This window comes from Cladophialophora carrionii (genome assembly GCF_000365165.1).
Source record: "Cladophialophora carrionii CBS 160.54 unplaced genomic scaffold supercont1.4, whole genome shotgun sequence".
Classification (NCBI taxonomy): Eukaryota; Fungi; Ascomycota; class Eurotiomycetes; order Chaetothyriales; family Herpotrichiellaceae; genus Cladophialophora; species Cladophialophora carrionii.
In genome coordinates this window covers 840,866-859,120 of record NW_008481829.1, presented here as the reverse complement: position 1 = coordinate 859,120, position 18,255 = coordinate 840,866, and the positions used below count along the sequence as shown (strand labels likewise).

The 18,255-nt window shown below is 54.3% G+C and overlaps 7 protein-coding genes across 7 annotated transcripts; 4 read left to right on the top strand and 3 right to left on the bottom strand.

Annotated features, from left to right (window-relative positions):
• Positions 1 to 21: 21 nt before the first annotated feature.
• Positions 22 to 1,638, top strand: G647_04981 (uncharacterized protein; the record flags this gene model as incomplete). Its single annotated transcript, XM_008729317.1, has 1 exon — positions 22 to 1,638. The coding sequence occupies one exon, from the start codon at positions 22 to 24 to the stop codon at positions 1,636 to 1,638; it is 1,617 nt and encodes a 538-aa protein (XP_008727539.1).
• A 1,006-nt stretch (positions 1,639 to 2,644) lies between these two features.
• On the bottom strand, positions 2,645 to 4,300 carry G647_04980 (uncharacterized protein; the record flags this gene model as incomplete). The annotated part of the gene is made up of 1 exon (XM_008729316.1): positions 2,645 to 4,300. One exon carries the CDS (start codon positions 4,298 to 4,300, stop codon positions 2,645 to 2,647), a length of 1,656 nt encoding a protein of 551 aa, XP_008727538.1.
• A 728-nt stretch (positions 4,301 to 5,028) lies between these two features.
• G647_04979 (uncharacterized protein) lies at positions 5,029 to 8,966 on the top strand (the record flags this gene model as incomplete). Its single annotated transcript, XM_008729315.1, has 3 exons — positions 5,029 to 8,673; positions 8,769 to 8,888; positions 8,949 to 8,966. 3 exons carry the CDS (start codon positions 5,029 to 5,031, stop codon positions 8,964 to 8,966), a joined length of 3,783 nt encoding a protein of 1,260 aa, XP_008727537.1.
• A 736-nt stretch (positions 8,967 to 9,702) lies between these two features.
• On the bottom strand, positions 9,703 to 12,624 carry G647_04978 (uncharacterized protein; the record flags this gene model as incomplete). Its single annotated transcript, XM_008729314.1, has 1 exon — positions 9,703 to 12,624. One exon carries the CDS (start codon positions 12,622 to 12,624, stop codon positions 9,703 to 9,705), a length of 2,922 nt encoding a protein of 973 aa, XP_008727536.1.
• Positions 12,625 to 12,969: 345 nt separating this feature from the next.
• Positions 12,970 to 13,839, top strand: G647_04977 (uncharacterized protein; the record flags this gene model as incomplete). The annotated part of the gene is made up of 1 exon (XM_008729313.1): positions 12,970 to 13,839. One exon carries the CDS (start codon positions 12,970 to 12,972, stop codon positions 13,837 to 13,839), a length of 870 nt encoding a protein of 289 aa, XP_008727535.1.
• A 311-nt stretch (positions 13,840 to 14,150) lies between these two features.
• Positions 14,151 to 15,554, bottom strand: G647_04976 (argininosuccinate lyase; the record flags this gene model as incomplete). Its single annotated transcript, XM_008729312.1, has 1 exon — positions 14,151 to 15,554. The coding sequence occupies one exon, from the start codon at positions 15,552 to 15,554 to the stop codon at positions 14,151 to 14,153; it is 1,404 nt and encodes a 467-aa protein (XP_008727534.1).
• Positions 15,555 to 16,224: 670 nt separating this feature from the next.
• On the top strand, positions 16,225 to 16,963 carry G647_04975 (uncharacterized protein; the record flags this gene model as incomplete). The annotated part of the gene is made up of 4 exons (XM_008729311.1): positions 16,225 to 16,341; positions 16,422 to 16,667; positions 16,722 to 16,795; positions 16,846 to 16,963. 4 exons carry the CDS (start codon positions 16,225 to 16,227, stop codon positions 16,961 to 16,963), a joined length of 555 nt encoding a protein of 184 aa, XP_008727533.1.
• Between the last annotated feature and the right edge of the window lie 1,292 nt (positions 16,964 to 18,255).

Sequence of the window (18,255 nt, the reverse complement as noted above, 5' to 3'; positions counted from 1 at the left end):
GCTTCGGGTAGGATCTCCAGGATGCCGGTCTTTGGCAATTTCCCTGGCCCAGAAGCCAGTTCAGTCAACTCCTCACCAGAGAGCTTCACATCTGAGCCGGCGGTGGGAGCGTCAGTCGCTTCTCCAGTCTTGGGTGGCGCGACTACAGTTTTGGCTTCAAGTTCTGCCTTGAGTCTACCATCCGAGACAAGTTTCAATGCATTGTTGCCTGAGACCCGACCTTCCCAGACTGACGCTGAGCACGGGCCACGGCTTACATCCCGCGAACCAGAGACTGTCTTGAGCCATAGCCATGACAGTAAGTCTCTGCATCATATTGACGACAAGCCTGTCGATAAGGATAACGAAAACAATGATCTCCAAGACATTGCCGTTTGTCCCGAACAAAGTGCTGCTTGCAGCCTGATCCAGACGGACACTTCGAACGGCCGTCCGCCAGCACAATCCTTTGTTCCAATTCTAAGCGACTTTCCTGAGCAACTTTTGGTTCAAGCACAAAGACAAACATGGCTCGACCAAACCGTCGGTTTCGGAACGCAGGACTCACTGACCGATTTCCCGAAGGAGAATATCAACTCTGATCCCGCACGTCCTTACCCAGCTGCCCTGCCACGACGGGGGTCGACTTTAGCAACACCACCGATTCACGCTTTTCATCGAGGTCCCCAGCGCCAAACTTGCAACATGTGTCAGGACTATAAGAGCGGCATGCGATGCGGATTGCCGATCCAGTCATGCAGCCCAACTACGCCATCGCCGCTCTCCAGCACATTCAGTCTGAAGAGCATGCCTGCTACGACGCCGGCGTCAAGCACGTCAAGCTTCAAGAGCTTACTTTCCGCGACAAATTACGCTGCAGTGAAGATGTGTGACGCCGAGCGAGACTACGACAACATGTACCAACACCCCTTGCCACCACAATATGTCGACGCCATGACATTGACAGCTTTGCCGCCTCCACGCCAGCGCCAGCGCCAACACCAGCTGGGAATAGAGCCCTTACCACTCCCGTTGTACGGAGATTTGATCATTGAGCGCGGCACGCATGTCAATGCGAACGTGGATGTCAACACCATCGCCCAAGCCAAACACAACGCCCACGCCAGCCTGAATGACACTGCAGAGACGAACGACATGAAGATCATGAAGATCGCAGATGAACACGACGTCAACAGTGTCATTCAGGTCGCCATTGACACTGCCATTGCCGACGACAATGCATGGGACGAAATCACGGCCGCCATGCCCACCGCGGTAGAGGACTTATCCGTCGCTTCCGTCGCAGGACAAGACGCTGCTCCTATTGCTGATTCTACGTCTACCTCATCCTCTGGCCACCACGTCTCTCTCGCCTCTGTCTTCGCGCCCACTCCCACTCTCACTACGGCATGCGCGCTGACCTGCACCCCAGCCTCACCCTGCGCAGTATACCCTCACAGCCGGGATTTCGAATGCCGCTCCATCCCTCGGAGCGTGGAGCTTCACAACGTTGCGCTTGAAGCCTTGGTTCGAGAGAGCGAGCCTCTCACCTGGGAGGAAGTGCGCGAGCATGAGCGACAGAGAGGGACAGCCGTGGGGGAGGCGGTCCTGGTTCTTTCTCAAGTGCCGGCGGGTCGGCGCGTCAGTATCGCGCCGTAGCGGGATAGCTGGATAGCAGTGCAGTTGTTAGCTGTCTCGCGCTGGGGAGATGATCCCTTGTGTGCATAAGGAAAACAGTGACCGGGGTTTCCACGGGTCACGACCGATGACATATCGGAAGGACGCGTTTGGGCGGTGGGACGCACTGTGTCGGATGGACGGATAGACCTGAAGACACTCTCAGAACATTCAGTGGGATGGGATGGGATGGGATGAACAGCTTCTACCGGTAAAGGGTATCGAAGCAGGAGTGCAAAGTGCAATGTCGACGGCGAGGTTTTAGGACGATGGCGCGCGTAGGATACATAGGACGCCGAACTGCATTCCAATGTTTTGATATTGTACATAATGCATGTCCTCGCACGCAGTACGGGCATCGGCTCGCATGGAATATGGACCGTGCTTCGAGTCAAGGGAGGCAAAGACACTCGATACCACTGACAATACACTACACCGTACCAAGTTTTACCCCTTGCTTCTTTCATGCTTGCAGGTGGGAGTCGCCGAGATATGTACACAGCAGCACAGGCACAAGCACGGTATATCCAGCCCGTACGAGACAATACACAATAGCTGATTCACACTTTGTCCGGATGCGCTACCCACACTACTCGAAGTCAAGACGCCAAAAATCCAAAGACTGTAATTACTTGGAGAACGCTATCGAGGGTATCTGTGATCTGTAAAACGTACATGGTACTTACTCGTCCGCACCGAAGTTCCAATGACTAAAGCCCTTCCCTCCTCGTGTTCCTCGCATTCCTCTCGTCTGCCAGCACTACGGCTGTGCTTCAAGGTCGTCCTTCATGCCATTCTGCCCTGTGTGGTGGCTGTAGGTCGTCCATTCATGCCATTCAAACCTGTGGGGTGGCTGTAGGTCGTCCGTCCATGCCATTCTACTCTGTGTGGTGGCTGTATCCTTCCAGCGAGTTGGACTTATTCCGCCTCACGGCAACTCGATCCTCGCAATTCAATTCTCGTCCGGCGGACTGACGCAGCACCCGCCTCATGACACGCCCTCCGCAAGCGGCGTGGTCACACTCTTACGGTCCAGGATACCCTCATCCGCGGCACTGAGTAGTTCCGCGCCCGTGGCTCGCGCACTGCTGTCTTCGTGACCGTTCTCTTGCGGCTGGCCCATCTCGTCCAACAAGGGGATCTTGTCGATCGACTCCCTCTTGCCGTGGCCCTTGGCCGCATCGCCTCGTGTGATGTGTGGACTTAGTTCGGCGTCCAAGGGGCCTGTCGGCGGAGAGAACATTGCCGCGGGACTGTTCTGCCACTTGGCCACGTCTTTCTTCAACTGCTCCAGTTCTTTCTGGAATCGCTTGCCAAAGACGTCCATGTAGTAGTTGGCGCCGTTCCACACCGACCAGCTGAACACGGTCAACAGGAAGCCGGCGCTTGCCCAACGGTACCAGAACCATATTGGACACGGGATGATCGTGAGGATGGCGTAGGAGTATTGGATCGCCATAAAAGCCGGTTCTTGCAGGTATATGGGTAGAGAGTTGACGAACTTGCCGATCGTGGTTTTTGCGTAAGATCTGCGCAGCCACGTGAACGAGGTGGGTCGTCCGGCCGCGATCTTCTCTTTACGTCGGACGGTGATGAAGAAGTGGTAGGAGAGTTGCCAGACGGCGTAAGGGACAGTCGCCCACACGAGCATTGCCCAGAGAGAATAGTGGTCCGGCGACCCTTTGAGACTGTATTTGATGGTGTAGACGGCAGGGAATCGCTTGAGCAGGTACTCGTCCGGCGTCAGATGGACAATGCAGTGGAGTGCGACGGGAGGCATGACGTGGATGAACAGACTGACGACTTTGTCCATGGAGTGGAAGACCAGCGAGTTCCTCCACATGACGATTGCGACCGCGTTGTTGCCGTACGCCAAACAGTAGGCGCTAATCAGAAGGCGCTTCGACCGCGGGAATGCCCAGATGGCGAGGAGGTCGAGAACGTTGACAAAGTAGCAGAGGTCGGCCAGGAAGTAGTGGTAGCCCTTGCGGTGGTAGGTGTAGGCGCGTATGGGCATGAAGTACATCAGTTGGATGGTGTACCACCAGTAGAAGTACTGCGGTGCGGCGCCTATCAGATATCCGCTGACGAAGACGTTGAGCACGGCCGAGATGAAGGACACCTTCTCGCGGATGGATATGGTAACCACTTCGTTCCACCTCTTGTTCAGGTCGTCCACCGACCTCTTCATACGAGATCGGTATTTGGCGAGTTGCTCGTCAGCCGAGGGGACCCGTTTGCGCCATTCGGCCATGGCCCGGTCTCTGGCATTGTTGCCCGTGGTTCTTATCCTTTCCTGCTGGCGCGCCAGCTTCTCTTTCTGGGCTTGTATTGTGGCCTGCCACTTGTCGAGCTTCGCTGGTAAGGCTAGGTTGTCGAAGATGTCGAAGAAGCTCAGTTTGTCGAGCGGGACTTCCCAGTCCTCCTGCATCGACTGGCTTCCGATGTAGGACGAGTTCCTGGACAGCATCATGGGACTCCCGGGCGAGGACGACTGGTACCCCGACTGATAACCGGGTGTCAACGCACCACCGTTCGACGAGCCTCCGATATCTGATCCGAGACTCCCGGCAACATCGTTGGCAACTCCTTCGTCCAGGGCGGACCCCGACTTCGAACGAGGAATCGGTATGGGTTCAGACATGGTGTCCTACCAGGCTAGAGCCGTGGCATCGAAGACGGGCGCAGGCTGGAAAGGCTCGACGAGGCTAGGAAAAGATATCTGGCCAAAGTGAATGAGGATGCGACGGGAGGAGGATATGAATATGACAGCGGAATTCGAGGCCCGGAAATGCTGGGATGTGGGATGGGGTATTCGCCAGATATACTAGATCGGCGAGGAAAGGGAGCAGGCAAGCAATAGTTCTTAGGCGTTACTGATAGAAGAGAAGCGGCACGTGCCAGTTGAGGAGCGACGGTGTGGGCTTAGAGGTCACGCTCACCAAGAGGCACATGAGCCTGGTAAGAAATAGCCATGTATACAAATCTAGGCCCCGTGGTTTTTGTGGTGTTGAGAACAAGAGGCTGCTCAGCGTGCAGACATGAAGCAATCTTAGTGGCAGATCGCAGGCCACTACGTCAGGGCTAGGCGGCTTCGGGTGTTTTCAGGGTCCCCACAGACTTCCAGTAAGGATCGCCACAACAGCCTCCGGCGCCCCCAGCAGAGGCCGCAGTGGCCCAGGTATTTCACCGCGGCCTCGCCCGGCTTGATGTTTTTCCGTCCCCGCGCGACCTTCCCCCCACGCGCATCGCTAATCGCGTCGGCCCTCCACTTGCGCGTCGCACTGGTCGCAAGTAAAGCGCAATCACCAACGAGCGCAACAGTCTCATCGTCGCCTCTGCGGTCCCCAGTCGTTCCCCTCCAGTCGCAAAATGGGCAAGCTGATCAGGCTCGAGCTGTACAACTTCAAGTCCTACAAAGGACATCATACCCTCCTCTTCGGCGATGCCTACTTCACCTCGATCATCGGCCCCAATGGCTCCGGCAAGTCCAATTCCATGGATGCCATCTCCTTCGTGCTCGGGATCAAATCCTCACACCTCCGGTCGACAAATTTGAAGGAATTGGTCTATCGCGGACGTGTGCTGCAGAAATCCACCATCAATGGAGAGCCGCAGACCAACGGAGTGGCCAGCCACAATGAAGAAGAGCCAGGGTCTCAACTCAATGGCACACAGGAGCGCAATGACCCCAAATCCGCGTGGGTCATGGCTGTGTATGAGGACGATGCTGGCCAGGAGCAACACTTTAAGCGCACCATCACCAATCAGGGTGTCTCAGAGTATCGCATCAACGATAGGGTGGTGACCGCCAACGACTACAACGACTCGCTGGAGGAAGAGAACATCCTCATCAAGGCTCGCAATTTCCTGGTTTTCCAGGGTGATGTCGAGGCTATCGCCACGCAGAAACCTCAAGATCTGACCCGCCTGATTGAGCAAGTCTCGGGCAGCATCGAATACAAGGCTGAATACGACCAGCTAAAGACCGAGCTGGACCAGGCCGCCGACCAGCAGACGTTCCAGCTCAATCGCCGGAGAGGGATCAACTCCGAAATCCGTCAATACCAAGAGCAGAAACGGGAAGCCGACAACTTTCAGAAGAAGGCTGCTGAACGCGATGATGCAATTGTCACCCATGTTCTGTGGAAGCTGTACCACCTGCAGCGCCAGATCGAAGAGTCGAGCGCAGAGATCCAAAAACATCAGGACGAACTGAAGGAATACCGCCGAGGAATCGAGAAGTACGAAAAAGGTCTCGATGCTGCGAAGAAAGATCATGCTCTAGCGTCAAGGAATGTTGGAAAGGCGGAGAAGTTGATCAAGGCCAAAGAGAAGGAGATTGAGGACAAAACTTCTTCTCTCGTCCCCATCGATGAACAGATCTCCGTGTCGACCAAGCAGCTTACCAAATATGCCAGCCGCATCAACAGCATCGTCAACGAACGCACAGCCCAGGCTGGAACCGTGGCACAACTTGAGAAAGATCTTAGCACCGTTGAGAAAGCGCAGGCCCAATGGCAGAAGGAATGGGAACAGAACGCGACGCGCCTGGGTGGTCAATTGAGCGCTGCTGACCTCCAAGAATACACTCGGCTCCGCGAAGAACTCAACAAGCGTGCCTCTGCCGATCTGAGCCGCATCGAGAGACTCAAGAACGACCGAGCACCCATTGAAGCCACGTACAACAACCTCAAGAATAGCGTGGAAAGCACCGAGTATAAGCTGAAAGTACTTGAGAATGAGCACGACGACATCAACGAGAGACAGCAACATCTCAAGGAACTCGTCCAGCAGACACAGAGTGAGATCAACGAGAAGAAGAAAGAGTTCAACGCTGCACAGTCGAAGCGACTGCAAGCCGCTCGGACGAGGACTGAACTCGACGAGAAGCTCGCTGAGGTGGCGCGAAAACTCCTGGAGGCTGATGACGGCCGTCGCACAAGTGAGAAGGAAATCAGAATGAGGGAAACCATCTCGATGCTCAAACGCACCTACCCTGGTGTGAAAGGCCGCGTCAATGAACTCTGCAAGCCCAAACAGAAGAAATACGGTGAAGCCGTCGCGACCGTCCTCGGCCGTCACTCTGACGCTGTAGTCGTCGACACTGAAGCTACGGCCAAGCAATGCATCGAGTACCTGCGTGACCACCGCTCGGGCCAGGCGACCTTCATTCCGCTGGACACAATCCAGGTCAAGGCCATCGGCTCGAACTTGAGAGGTATGCATAAGGGCATGCTTCCAGCTATCGAGACAGTGGATTATGACCAGTCCGTTGCCCGAGCCATCTCATACGCATGTGGCAATGCCATTGTGTGCGACAATCTTGACATAGCAAAAGAGCTATGCTACCGGCGTCACGTCGACGCGAAGGCCGTCACTCTCGATGGCAGCGTTATTCATAAAGGTGGCCTGATGACCGGCGGCCGCGGAAGGGAAAGCAACACCCGACATACCTGGGACCAAGCTGAGATTGACAGGCTGAACAAGCTCAAGGACAAGTTGATGGAAGACTTTGCTGCTCTGCCGCAGGAAAGCGCACGTCGAGCTGAGGAACAGGCTGTCCAAAACGAGATCAGCGGTCTGGAAAACAGGCTACGATATGCCAAAGAGGAACTCGACGCTCTGAACAAGAATCTCAAGAGCAAGAAGCGGGAGGTCGAGCATGTCAAGCAACAGTTGGCCGAGGAGCGTCCCAAAGCGAGGCAAGAACGAAGCAAGCTGGAGAAGATCGATGAAGACATCTCCGATTACCAAGAATCAGTGAGCAATATCGAAAACGAGGTGTTCGGAGACTTCTGCCAAAAACACGGGTTTGACGATATTCGCGATTACGAGGCTCGCCAGGGCTCGCTCCAGCAAGAAGCCGCACAGAAGAAGCTCGAATTCGTGACGCAAAAAGGTCGGATTGAGGGACAACTCAGCTTCGAGAGGGCCCGGCTTCAGCAAACAGACGACCGCCTCCTTGCTCTGAGGGATAAAGAGCAGCGCGACAGGCAGACGATTGACGAGCTGAATGAACAGCGCGAAGGCATTCAGAACGACTTGAATACGCTCAAAGACGAGCTTGACGAACTCCATGCTCAATTGGATGAGCAGAGAGAGCTACTCGCCGCTGCGGCTGATAAGCTGGCCAAACAGAAGCAGGAAGTTCAGAAGCGGGCCAAGGAGATGGAAAGTACTTTCCGGACCATCAGCGCTCTCGAAGGCGAGATGCAGCGTCACTCATCTTCTCGATACACTCTGCTCCGCCGCTGCAAGATCGAGAACATCGCGATTCCCTTGACCGAATCTTCTTCGAGTCTGGACAGCGTCCCGATCAACGATCTTCCCCTCGAGGAAGCCGATGCCATGGATGCCGACGAAGACGAGGATGAACCCAGCTCCTCCGCGCTAAAGACTCACATCGTCAACGACTACGGCATCGAGGTCGACTTCGACGCCTTGGACGAGGATCTCAAGGAGGAAAATAACGAAGCCACGGAAGCGCAGCTGCTGGACGAGATTTCCAAACTCAACGCCGCGCTAGATAAAATGCAACCCAATGCGCATGCTGCGCAGCGGCTCGCCGCCGTGGAACAACGCGCCAGGGACATGGAGCAAGAATACGAGGTCTCCCGCAACAACTACCGCGACTTGAAGGCCCGGTTTGAAGACACGCAGGAGAAGCGCAATGAACTCTTCCATAAAGCGTTCAGCCACATTTCCGAGCAGATCGAGCCGATTTACTCGAACCTGACCAAGTCGGATGAATTCCCCGCGGGAGGACGCGCATATCTCACTGCCGACGAGGATGAGCCCTACCTAGCCGGGGTGAACTACCACACCATGCCGCCGACAAAGCGGTTCCGAGACATGGAGCATCTGAGTGGCGGCGAGAAAACCATGGCTGCGTTGGCATTGTTGTTTGCCATCCACAGTTATCAGCCCAGCCCATTCTTTGTGCTTGACGAGGTCGATGCCGCCTTGGACAACGCGAACGTCGGCAAGCTGGTGAATTACGTGCGGAACCATGCTGTAAGTCCTCGTCCATGTGTTGCCCTGACTTTGACCCCTTCTCTGAAGCAGTCACCGGTGTCCATTCCTGAAATGTGTGCTAATGGAGATCTCAGGGTCCCGGCATGCAATTCATCGTGATCAGTTTGAAGACCGGCTTCTTCCAGGGCAGCGAAGCGCTGGTTGGTGTCTATCGAGATCAGGGCGCCAACAGCTCCAAGGCTCTAACCCTAGATGTAAGTGTTCCCTTTTCCCCGTGTTTTCTATTGCCTGGATCGATCGCTAACGATTCGCAGCTGCGGCGATACGCATGATCGCCTCTTCACTGGTTCTGCGAGAATTCTTGACGGCGTGACTCGACAGAAGCTTGGCTGATGGAAACATATGTATGTACGTTGAGAGATGAAACGGAGGGATATCAGAAGTGGAGGGCATCATGTGACGCGCTGTATTTATCCTGTCTTTGGGATATCATGAGAGACGATGCAGCGAGTCTCAGTACAGTACCGGGTTCTAATGCGACAGTAGTGGGTGTTCCTTTGCGAGGGGGCGGGCAGGAGCTCCAACGACATGTGCGTTTATGCTACCGTGCTCCAAACTCCATACTGCAAGTGCTGTCTGTCGAACAGCCCTCCAGGCTACGTTCGTTCGCAGCCAGTTCAATGACTTGCACGACCTTGGGGCACGGAAAGCCTGTTGATTGCAGCTTCGGTGTCTCTCTCTGTCCGGTCGTGCTGTCCTGTCCTGCGAGCTCGGTCGGCCGGGTATGTACCGTATACCTATCATTGCTCTACGCCTGTACGATTCCCATGAATGTGAAGTGTTAGAGCTGGTAGACGCGATGACGTTGATGAATACGAAATTATGACCGCACTTCGAGGCGGTTCACATGGTGAGTAATCTACGAAGGACACTGAAGGAAGATCTCGGTTTGGTCTGATCTCAACGCTTCTGATTTCATGCCGACTACTCCGTAACAAAACATGACCTGGAACCCAGCCCGGTGCATGCATATCATGGAACTTGTTACATGTTATTCGGCTACATATACTACATAGGCGGTCCGTACCGATCGCAGTTCCGCAGACATCGTCTCAACACTCGAATGACAGACGCCTGATCGTTCGGATCGCGGCTCCTCCACAGCTTTCTCACGGAATTCCAGATCTCTTCCACTTGCGACCGAGAGCCCGTTGCGTTTGCGTACGCTCGTAGAAGCCAGCAGACGAGTGCTCGTGTCGCTTCTACCTGGTACTTGGAGTTGGTGGGAATCGGCTGGCTGTCCCGCTCGTCTTCATCTTCGCGTTTTGTGTCTCTTGCTTGGTCGGGCTGTGTAGGAGGCCCTTCTGCGGAAGGTCCTGCATTAAGATTGGACAGCAAGGAGTGGTCGTCGTCATGCAGCCCTGCGTCCGCTGACGCTTCATTTGTGTCAGACGCAGACGGAGAATTCGCTCCCTCGGAAGAAGTTCGATTGGGGAAGAATGGATCCTGAAATTCGGCACTGGACGGATCAATTGCGAGGATCGGAGACGGAAGCACGTATTCTCCTTCCTGTTCGTCCAGTTTCATATCGCCCAGCGGGTAATAGTGTTCCTGCTTCTGTGGTGGCGCTTCCTTGACTGGAACACGAGAGAATGGGTTCCGAATAAGGCGCTCTTTCTTTTCATGTTCTTCATCGAATAGCTCGGCGTGGACTCGCTCGATGTGTTTCCGCCGTTCACGCGGGAAGGCGGCTAAATCCAACACAAAGTTGTCCCACTCGCTCAGTCGCTTGAATTGATTGATGGGCCGCGTTGGTACTTCTTCAGTACCCGCTTCATTAATGACTCTAATTGATGGCAACTGAGGAATAGAGAGATCGGCCGTCATCCTGGCACGCCTGCGGGCGAGCTGTCCGTCCTTGATCTCCTGCCGGCAAGAATCCCAAGCCATGTTTAATCGTTTCAAGCTCCAAGCCGCATCAGGGTTTCTGGTGGCACCATGGAGAGCGAAGCCCTTGAAGAGCAATTGATAGTGGATACTTTGCAATGGTAGCCCGAATAACTCCGACATTTCACTGATCAACACCGTGATGCGGTTGAGGTTGCCAGACATATTGGCATGATAGGATATCATCGTCCGGTAAGTGACGTGATCTGGCCTGAGGGGTATGATCTCCTGTAGTGCTTTGTGGTGCTCTGGTAGGATATCTTTGAGTCTCCGGGAAAAGAGCAGCGTTCGGTGCAATGAGTTCGCCGCCAACTCGCGATCAATGACCTCTGACCCCGGTCCCGGATACTGTCGGTAATATGCAGTTGAACCATCACCTCGAGTCTCCCGGCGAGTATTGACGTGTAGACTTTTCATGCGCTCGTAGATCTGCTCCGCAGCTGCGGGCTCCTGTGCGTTGTACAATGCTGCCATGACACAATTCAGAACGAGGGTGTCAACAATTTCTCCCGCATCGACAAAATCACGGTAAGCTTTTCGGACGGCATCCCCGTCACCTCGTAGTCCATGATAGTATATGACACTAACACGACCAAGCCTATTGAGGTGCAAGCCACGATCGTGCATCTCCTTGAGGATTGTTTGGGCCAAGGGAAACTTGTTGGCTCTCACGGCGATGTCAAAAAGAATGTTGAAGGTGACGTGGTGAGCCTTCACCCCGGCCTCTTGCTCCATCTGCTTCCACAGACGCATCGCTGCATTGACTTCGGTGTCTGTGACCTTGGAGAAAGACCTTCCGGCCAGGTAGATGGCGGATGCCCATTCTGCACGCGAAATTGGTAAATTGGCCTTTTGCATGTCGTCAATGAGGGAAAGATATCGGATCATCGACTTCTCGCTCTTCTGCCATGGCGTTGACATGCGTTGCAGGAACACCCTGATGGTTCCTTTTGGGAGGAATGCAACGCCTGGCTGGGGCAGCCTTTTGTAGGCCTTGAAAAGGGCTGCATTCGAAGAGCGGTCGTCAAGGAGCAGGTCAACGAAAACCTTGAAGGCAGAGACTTCCCGGAGTTGCCTGGATTTAATCATCCGCTCCACTTCCTTTAGCGGCGATTCGTATGCCTCTTCTTCGTAAAATTCCGCATAAGCCTGCGGCGGCGCGAAGTCCTCGGATAGCTTGAAGACATAGTCTTCCAAAAAGGTCGGAGTAGGAGACGCATGGGGCGATTCCGGGTCGAAACGACTGGTGTGGGTATGAAAGTAGAGATCAACCAAATTCTTGTAATCGCCCTTTGACAGAACGACTTTGGGATGCTCTGCCTCTGATGAGGACGTTGCAGGAAGCTGTTCTCGCGTCTCGAGGTTCTTCCGCAGCGAGTCGCTCAAGCTTATCTTTGCCCTCGCCAACTTCTCCTCAAGCTGTCTCACAGAGTCCATGAGTTCCATCTGCTCTTTCAAGAGGGGTTGGGATGAATTTGGGCCATCGTGTTTCGCCTGCTCGGCTGTCTTCGTGCCTACATTCTTATGGAGGACGTCGAGGTCGTGGAAGAAGGCGAGAGGAAGTCGACTTTTCCTTGCGAATGCCAGCGTATTTGAGTCGAAGAAGTCCCAGCCGGTTCCATTGTCATTGCGCCGGGGCCGTTTCGATGCTCGTTCCGACCCTATGTCGGCTTGAGGAGGAGGCTGGTCAACGCAGCTGCTTATACTCCGGCGCTGGGTCCAAGATATACCGCTGTCCTTCTCTTGCTCGCCATGCCTCTTCCACCGCGCGCTAGTGGGGGGGAGGCAGGATGCACGTGTTATCGACGGACGGCTTCGGTGGCATTCTGAGGCTCGAGATCGTGCATTGTAGGAAATTTCGGCAGCTTCAGGGCCTCGTCGGTATTTGGCGGTGTATTCCCGGTGCCGCCCTCTTGAAGCAATGCCCGAATCGGCCCTGATAGCAGGCGCGAGGAAATCGCAGCTGGTAACCGTGTAGGGTGCTGCTATAGAAGTTGCATTCGGAAGGCTGTTGCATCCGAGAATCTTGGAGGGACGATGCATATGCTTGGGAACATGATGCTCACGGCCTCATCATCTGCTTTGATCGAGTCGCAAGTGCCGATTCAGGTTCAGGTTCGTCAAAGGCATATGTGAGGGAAGAGTGAATCGTGATTGAAATTGCCCAAACGGGGTTTTCGAAGTTGCTCCACTAGCGCGCGTTTTCGCCGCAGCTCCAACTCGCCCGCAAGTTCTGTATTCGGCATCTCTATCTCTTTGGTCGACAGGGGTTCTGTTGACAGCACAGGGACTTCCTGGACGGTAACGAAGTTAGCCCGGATCACAGAGCTTCGTTGCGCCAGACTTTTGGAGCGACAAAGCGTCAGTTTTCCGATCCAACCGCCCATCATGGGTCGTTTGAACCTCACGGCGTTCAATGTCCGTCGAACAGCCCTTGCGAAATTCAAGTCGAAACAAATACCAGCCCTTCCAAATTGGGTGGACATTATACAAGATGTCCCTCCAGCGCAAATCCTCGTCCGCCAGCAACCCATCAAACATGCTTTGACCAAAGTGCGCACACGAACCCTGCCCAACGGGAAGACGGAGCAATACGTACAAATCTCAGAGCCCAAAAGATCCAAGTCAGCCAGGGCTCGTCACGTCTTCCAACCGAAACAACTACGATATGAGGAAGACTCGTTACGCAAAACTTTCTTCAGCGACCACCCCTGGGAGCTCGCACGCCCACGCGTGATAGTCGAAACTTCAGGGGATCAACACAAAAACGCAGACTGGTCAACGGGCCTCGTGCAGCCCGGCATCCCACTCTCAGGCGAATGCGTGGTCCAGCGACAACTCTGGTTGCTGGAAAACGTGCCCGACATCACTGTTGCCCAAGCCTATGACATCGCACGCAAAGAATTCTACACCCTACGAAGAAGAGAAGAATTGAGAGACAAAGTTGCCGCTGAAGAAGCCAGACACATGGGCGCCAAGTTCGGCAAGTCGCAGATGGAGATTGCCATGGGTATTGAGAACGCGATGTACAATGACTGGGAGAAGTGGAGTCGGCAGGTTGTGTTTGAGCAAACAAGCAGGGTGGCCGCCTTTGAGGGCACCGTTGCAAAGGAAGAGGAGGATGTGCTAAAGGACAATGTGCTGGCTGAGGACCCTTCGCGGCAAAGACAAGGTAATGGACGGCCTGCGATTGGGAGTGCCGTGTTTGCTCAGCAGGCGCAGTTGGACTCGAGAATTCAGCGACGTGCTGGTCCGTGATCGCATGGGACAGAAACTCCAGGTGATGTATTTTGGTATCATAAAACTAGTACAGGGTGCGACTTCTTGCTCTTCTTTGTTGGACGTGATCCTCCGCTTCAACTGAAGCCCTGATTCACACTCTTGCATATCTCCCTCGAGTGCAGTCATTCTGAAGCCCTGTCGACTGCCTCTGGATGCGGATACCAACAGACATGTCGACGTCTAACTGCCCCATCTCGAGATTGTCTCGCGACAGCTTTGAAGTCCGCAGAAACGGCCTCTGCGCTTGACGCATATTCAACCACATTTCACGGAAAATCCAAACAGGATTACTCGAGCAACTCCTGAATCCGCTCAATCTGTTCTTCGACACTCTTCTTGCTCGTCCCCCCAAGAACGGTCCGCTTCTCCACACTACTCTCATAGTTGAAGGCCTGCATGACATCGTCGCTGAAGCGCTTGTCCACTCCTTGCAGCTGCTGCAGGCTGAGTTTGTCCATTGGGATGCCCTCCTTCTCCGCAAGTGCCACAACTCGTCCGGAGATATGGTGCGTCTCCCGGAAGGGAACGCCCTTGCGGACGAGATAATCTGCCAGGTCAGTGGCCAGCATGTCTGGGGTGAGCGCAGCCTTCATTTTCTCCGGGAAGATCGTCAGAGTCGACAGCACACCAGTGGCGATTTGAATGGAATCTGCTGTTGCCTTGACGCCTTGGAGCATGGGCTCAAACGATTCCTGCAAGTCTTTGTTGTATGTCGACGGGAGCCCCTTGACGGACATCATCAGCCCGGCCATGTATCCGAATACTCGCCCGCTCTTCCCACGCAGAAGCTCCAATGAGTCTGGGTTCTTCTTTTGTGGCATGAGAGAACTGCCCGTGGAATATGCGTCTGCGAGTCTCACAAAGCCGAACTCGGCAGTCGAGTAGATGATCAGATCTTCGGCCCAGCGAGAGATGTGTTGCATCAGCGTAGAGGCCCACTGCAGTGTTTCCACCACGAAATCTCGGTCTGCGACCGCCGCCATGGAGTTGTTGATTATGCCCTCGAAGCCGAGTTCTTTGGCCATGGCCTCGCGATCGATGCCGAAGGGGTTACCTACTAAGGCACCGGAGCCGAGCGGCGAGCGGTTGACTCGCTTGATGACCTCTCGCAGGCGCTCAAGGTCGGAGGTGAAGACGCTGCCGTAACTGAGTAGCCAGTGGGACCAGCGGATAGGCTGGGCACGTTGAAGATGTGTGTAACCGGGCATGAGGGCAGCAATCTCGCTAGCAGCCCGGGAAGTCGTCACGCGCAACAGGGCGATCAGGTGCTGCTCGACCTCTCGTAGCTGGTCACGCAGCCAGAGGCGCATACCAGTTCCGACCTGGTCGTTGCGGCTTCGGCCTGTGTGCAGTTTACCCGCAATGTGCGTGCCGATTATTTCGCCGAGGCGACGTTCATTCGCGGTGTGGATGTCCTCGTCCACGCCGGGCTTGATCTCGAATTTGTCGTTCTTCCATTCCGACAGGACTTGGGCGAAGCCTTTTTCGATGGCCTCGAATTCTTGCTGCGTTAGGATTTCGATTTTGGCATTTGCACGCGCATAGGCTATGCTGCCTTTGATGTCCTGGGCATAGATGGCGCGGTCAAAGTAGATGGACTCATTGTAAGACACCATCAGAGGGTCGAGGCCACCGGTGAAACGGCCACCCCAGAGCATGCTTGCCTGCGGCTTAGAACCAGAGTCTGCCATAGTTTCGACGACCTAAGGCTCCAAAGTTTCGCGCAGGATGAGCTTCGAATTCTCCTTACACAGATCAGGTACGAGTGACTCGACAGTGAGCTGTGAGGACGAACAAGTTCTGGGGTGCGAAGACCCGATGTTTGGCTGCTCTACTGTTATTTTATTCCGTTTCGGCGAGTTTCAAGCATGCGAGCTCGGTATTTTCTCCCAGTCTTTTCTTTCTCGACATGCGCCGTCGCTCGTCTACCCCGAACTTCTGGCGCTGGAGAAATTTTATAGCTCGTTATCTTATCGTGGCGGGCACGTTTCATTGGTTGAACCAGACCGTGCGTCGAAGTGCTCAGACAAACCCGTGAGCTCACCTTCGACGCTGAACGACGGCCTGACTGCTCCGTACTTTCCGTAGAAGCTAAAGAATGGTAGCACAAGCAAAAGTGGGATCTTACATGGTTAATCTGAGGAAGTTATGTCCTGCAGCACAACGCGAGAAGTTGCACGTGCGTCCTAGTTCAAAAATGGTTTAGTGTAGGGCTGAAGAATTGTAGAGCCTCTCTTGGATTGACCGCTTCCATCCCCGCCTTCCACCTACTACAGCTTTGTGTATCGAACAATCGTCCCTCAAGTTTGGGAGGACTGAGCTTTATGTTCGGCTTCAAAGACGGACTCTCAGGCTGTCGCGATGGCCCAACCCTTTCAGAATGTTTACCACCTCAGAACCGTGGCTGAGGCCTCTTCCAAAGCGTGCTATGTCTGTCACAAACCTTCCGTCAAAGTTCTGATCACGCCCGACAACAAGGTTGGTACATTCCCGTAGTCTTTCGCTCTTGGAAGCTTCATTTCATTGCTTGCGATCGACCTACCAACCGCGATGCTCAGGACTTCTTCTACACCTGTGTTTCTCACCTCAGCGACAAAGGTTTCGCCTCTCCTATTGTAGACGCCGAGGCGGAAGCCGCGAGGAAGAAAAAGGAGCTGCTCGACAAAGAAATTGAAAAGATCAAGCAAGAGTACGAAGAGAAACAGCGCAAGAAGAAGGCCAAGAAAAAGGCCAAAGAGGATGACAAAGACAAGAAGAAAGACGACGACGATGACGACAAGGCTGAGAAAGAAAGGGATGACAAGGTAAAGCGTTCTCATCCCAGCCGGTAGTTGGTCCTCAATGTTGAGAATTTGCAGATCAAAGCGATCCAGTCTGGCGCAGGCGCCACTGACAAACCCGAGGATACACCTCGCGTATACGCTCTGCATAGGTAAGTGCCTTCCTGCGAGCTTTGAGCCTTCCTTCTACTTACCTCTGCAGAAATTTCTTCCAGATGCGAATCGACCGTTTACGCAACTTGGAAATTGCGAAGCGAAACCAACAACGGATCAAGGATCCATCTTTTTTTCCTGCTGCACCGAGAGGAGATGTTCAATGACACACGGCCGAGATAACCTCTCGTACTCGTTCTACAGTACATACCTACTCAGGTGACCCGCCCAGGTTTTCTGCAACGACAGCTTCAGCACGTCTTGAGTCAAGTCGCCGATCCTTTGTGCCGAGTGATCCCCTCTCCAAGGACGCTGGGTCTGCATTCATCATGCACTATTCTAGCTCGTACAGAGTAGTGCCGAGCATTAGAAGCACCAACATGTCCATCCCACGGTCCTCTGCGGATCGTGCCCTTGTAAGCGCTAGCGCCTATCTATGATACCCGTTCTTTCACCCCAGTGGACCTGCTAGCGTCATGTGTTGCTTGACCCATGCTCAAGCTCGAACGGAGAGTGAGCGGCCGACTACGGGATATAATTCCGCACCTCCATGGCTGCAAATGACTTGGGATGATGTCAAAGCACCCGGGATGTCGAGCCTCTGCCATATCGACACGTGGTTGAGTGCGACCTCTGTCTCTCGCAATATGCATACAAACACGAGCTCGCATCGTGCAGTCTCGTGTTCATGCAAGAGCCTGCCAGAAGCTGAGGGAAACGGCCGCAAGAGAATGACCTGTGCTGGAGAGAGATCCCGCCTCTGCAGTTGGGCCTCCCGCCGAGAAAGAGATTTTACCAATCTCGTCCTCTTTAGGAGTTGGTTCGGTTCCATGCCGTATCCGACCGCAGTTGCGTACGAGGCCGCAGGCGCACCGCGGATACTCGGGATCCATTCTCAACTACCCTGCATACTGCTCAAAGGCCGCAACTTGCCGGGGTACAGTGTGCAGTTTGCGCGAGATATGTCTCCATCCGGCTCACATCCAGCCAGCCAACATCGGGTCGCATGTTTTAGCCGCCAAGCGAGATTACGGTGTTGGATCATCGGCCCTTTGATGTTCCGACCGAATATACTTTGAAGGATCCGAACGAGGCTGAATCTCATCTCCAACAGCGTTCCCGACCCGAGCCATCCCAGTTTACTTTCAAGTCATGGCCTTTCTCCATGCGCTCTCTTTTCTTGAGAAGCTGCACCGGGAGTCACTCATATGCCTGACTCAATCACGGCCAACAGCCGCCTCAGATAAGCGAATATTGGCACGTGGGCGATCTTGACAGAGCGATGCCGATTATTGCTGATCGGAGTTCAGGCGGTCAGGAAAGTCATCAAGTTTGAGGGGTAAACTTGCAACATAGCAGCTTTTTCCCAGAGCCACGAAGAAAGGCGTTGGATGCTATTGAGTTTCGGCGCAGCCGATGCCTTCGAGTCAGCGCAACGACATACTAACTCTCCCGATGA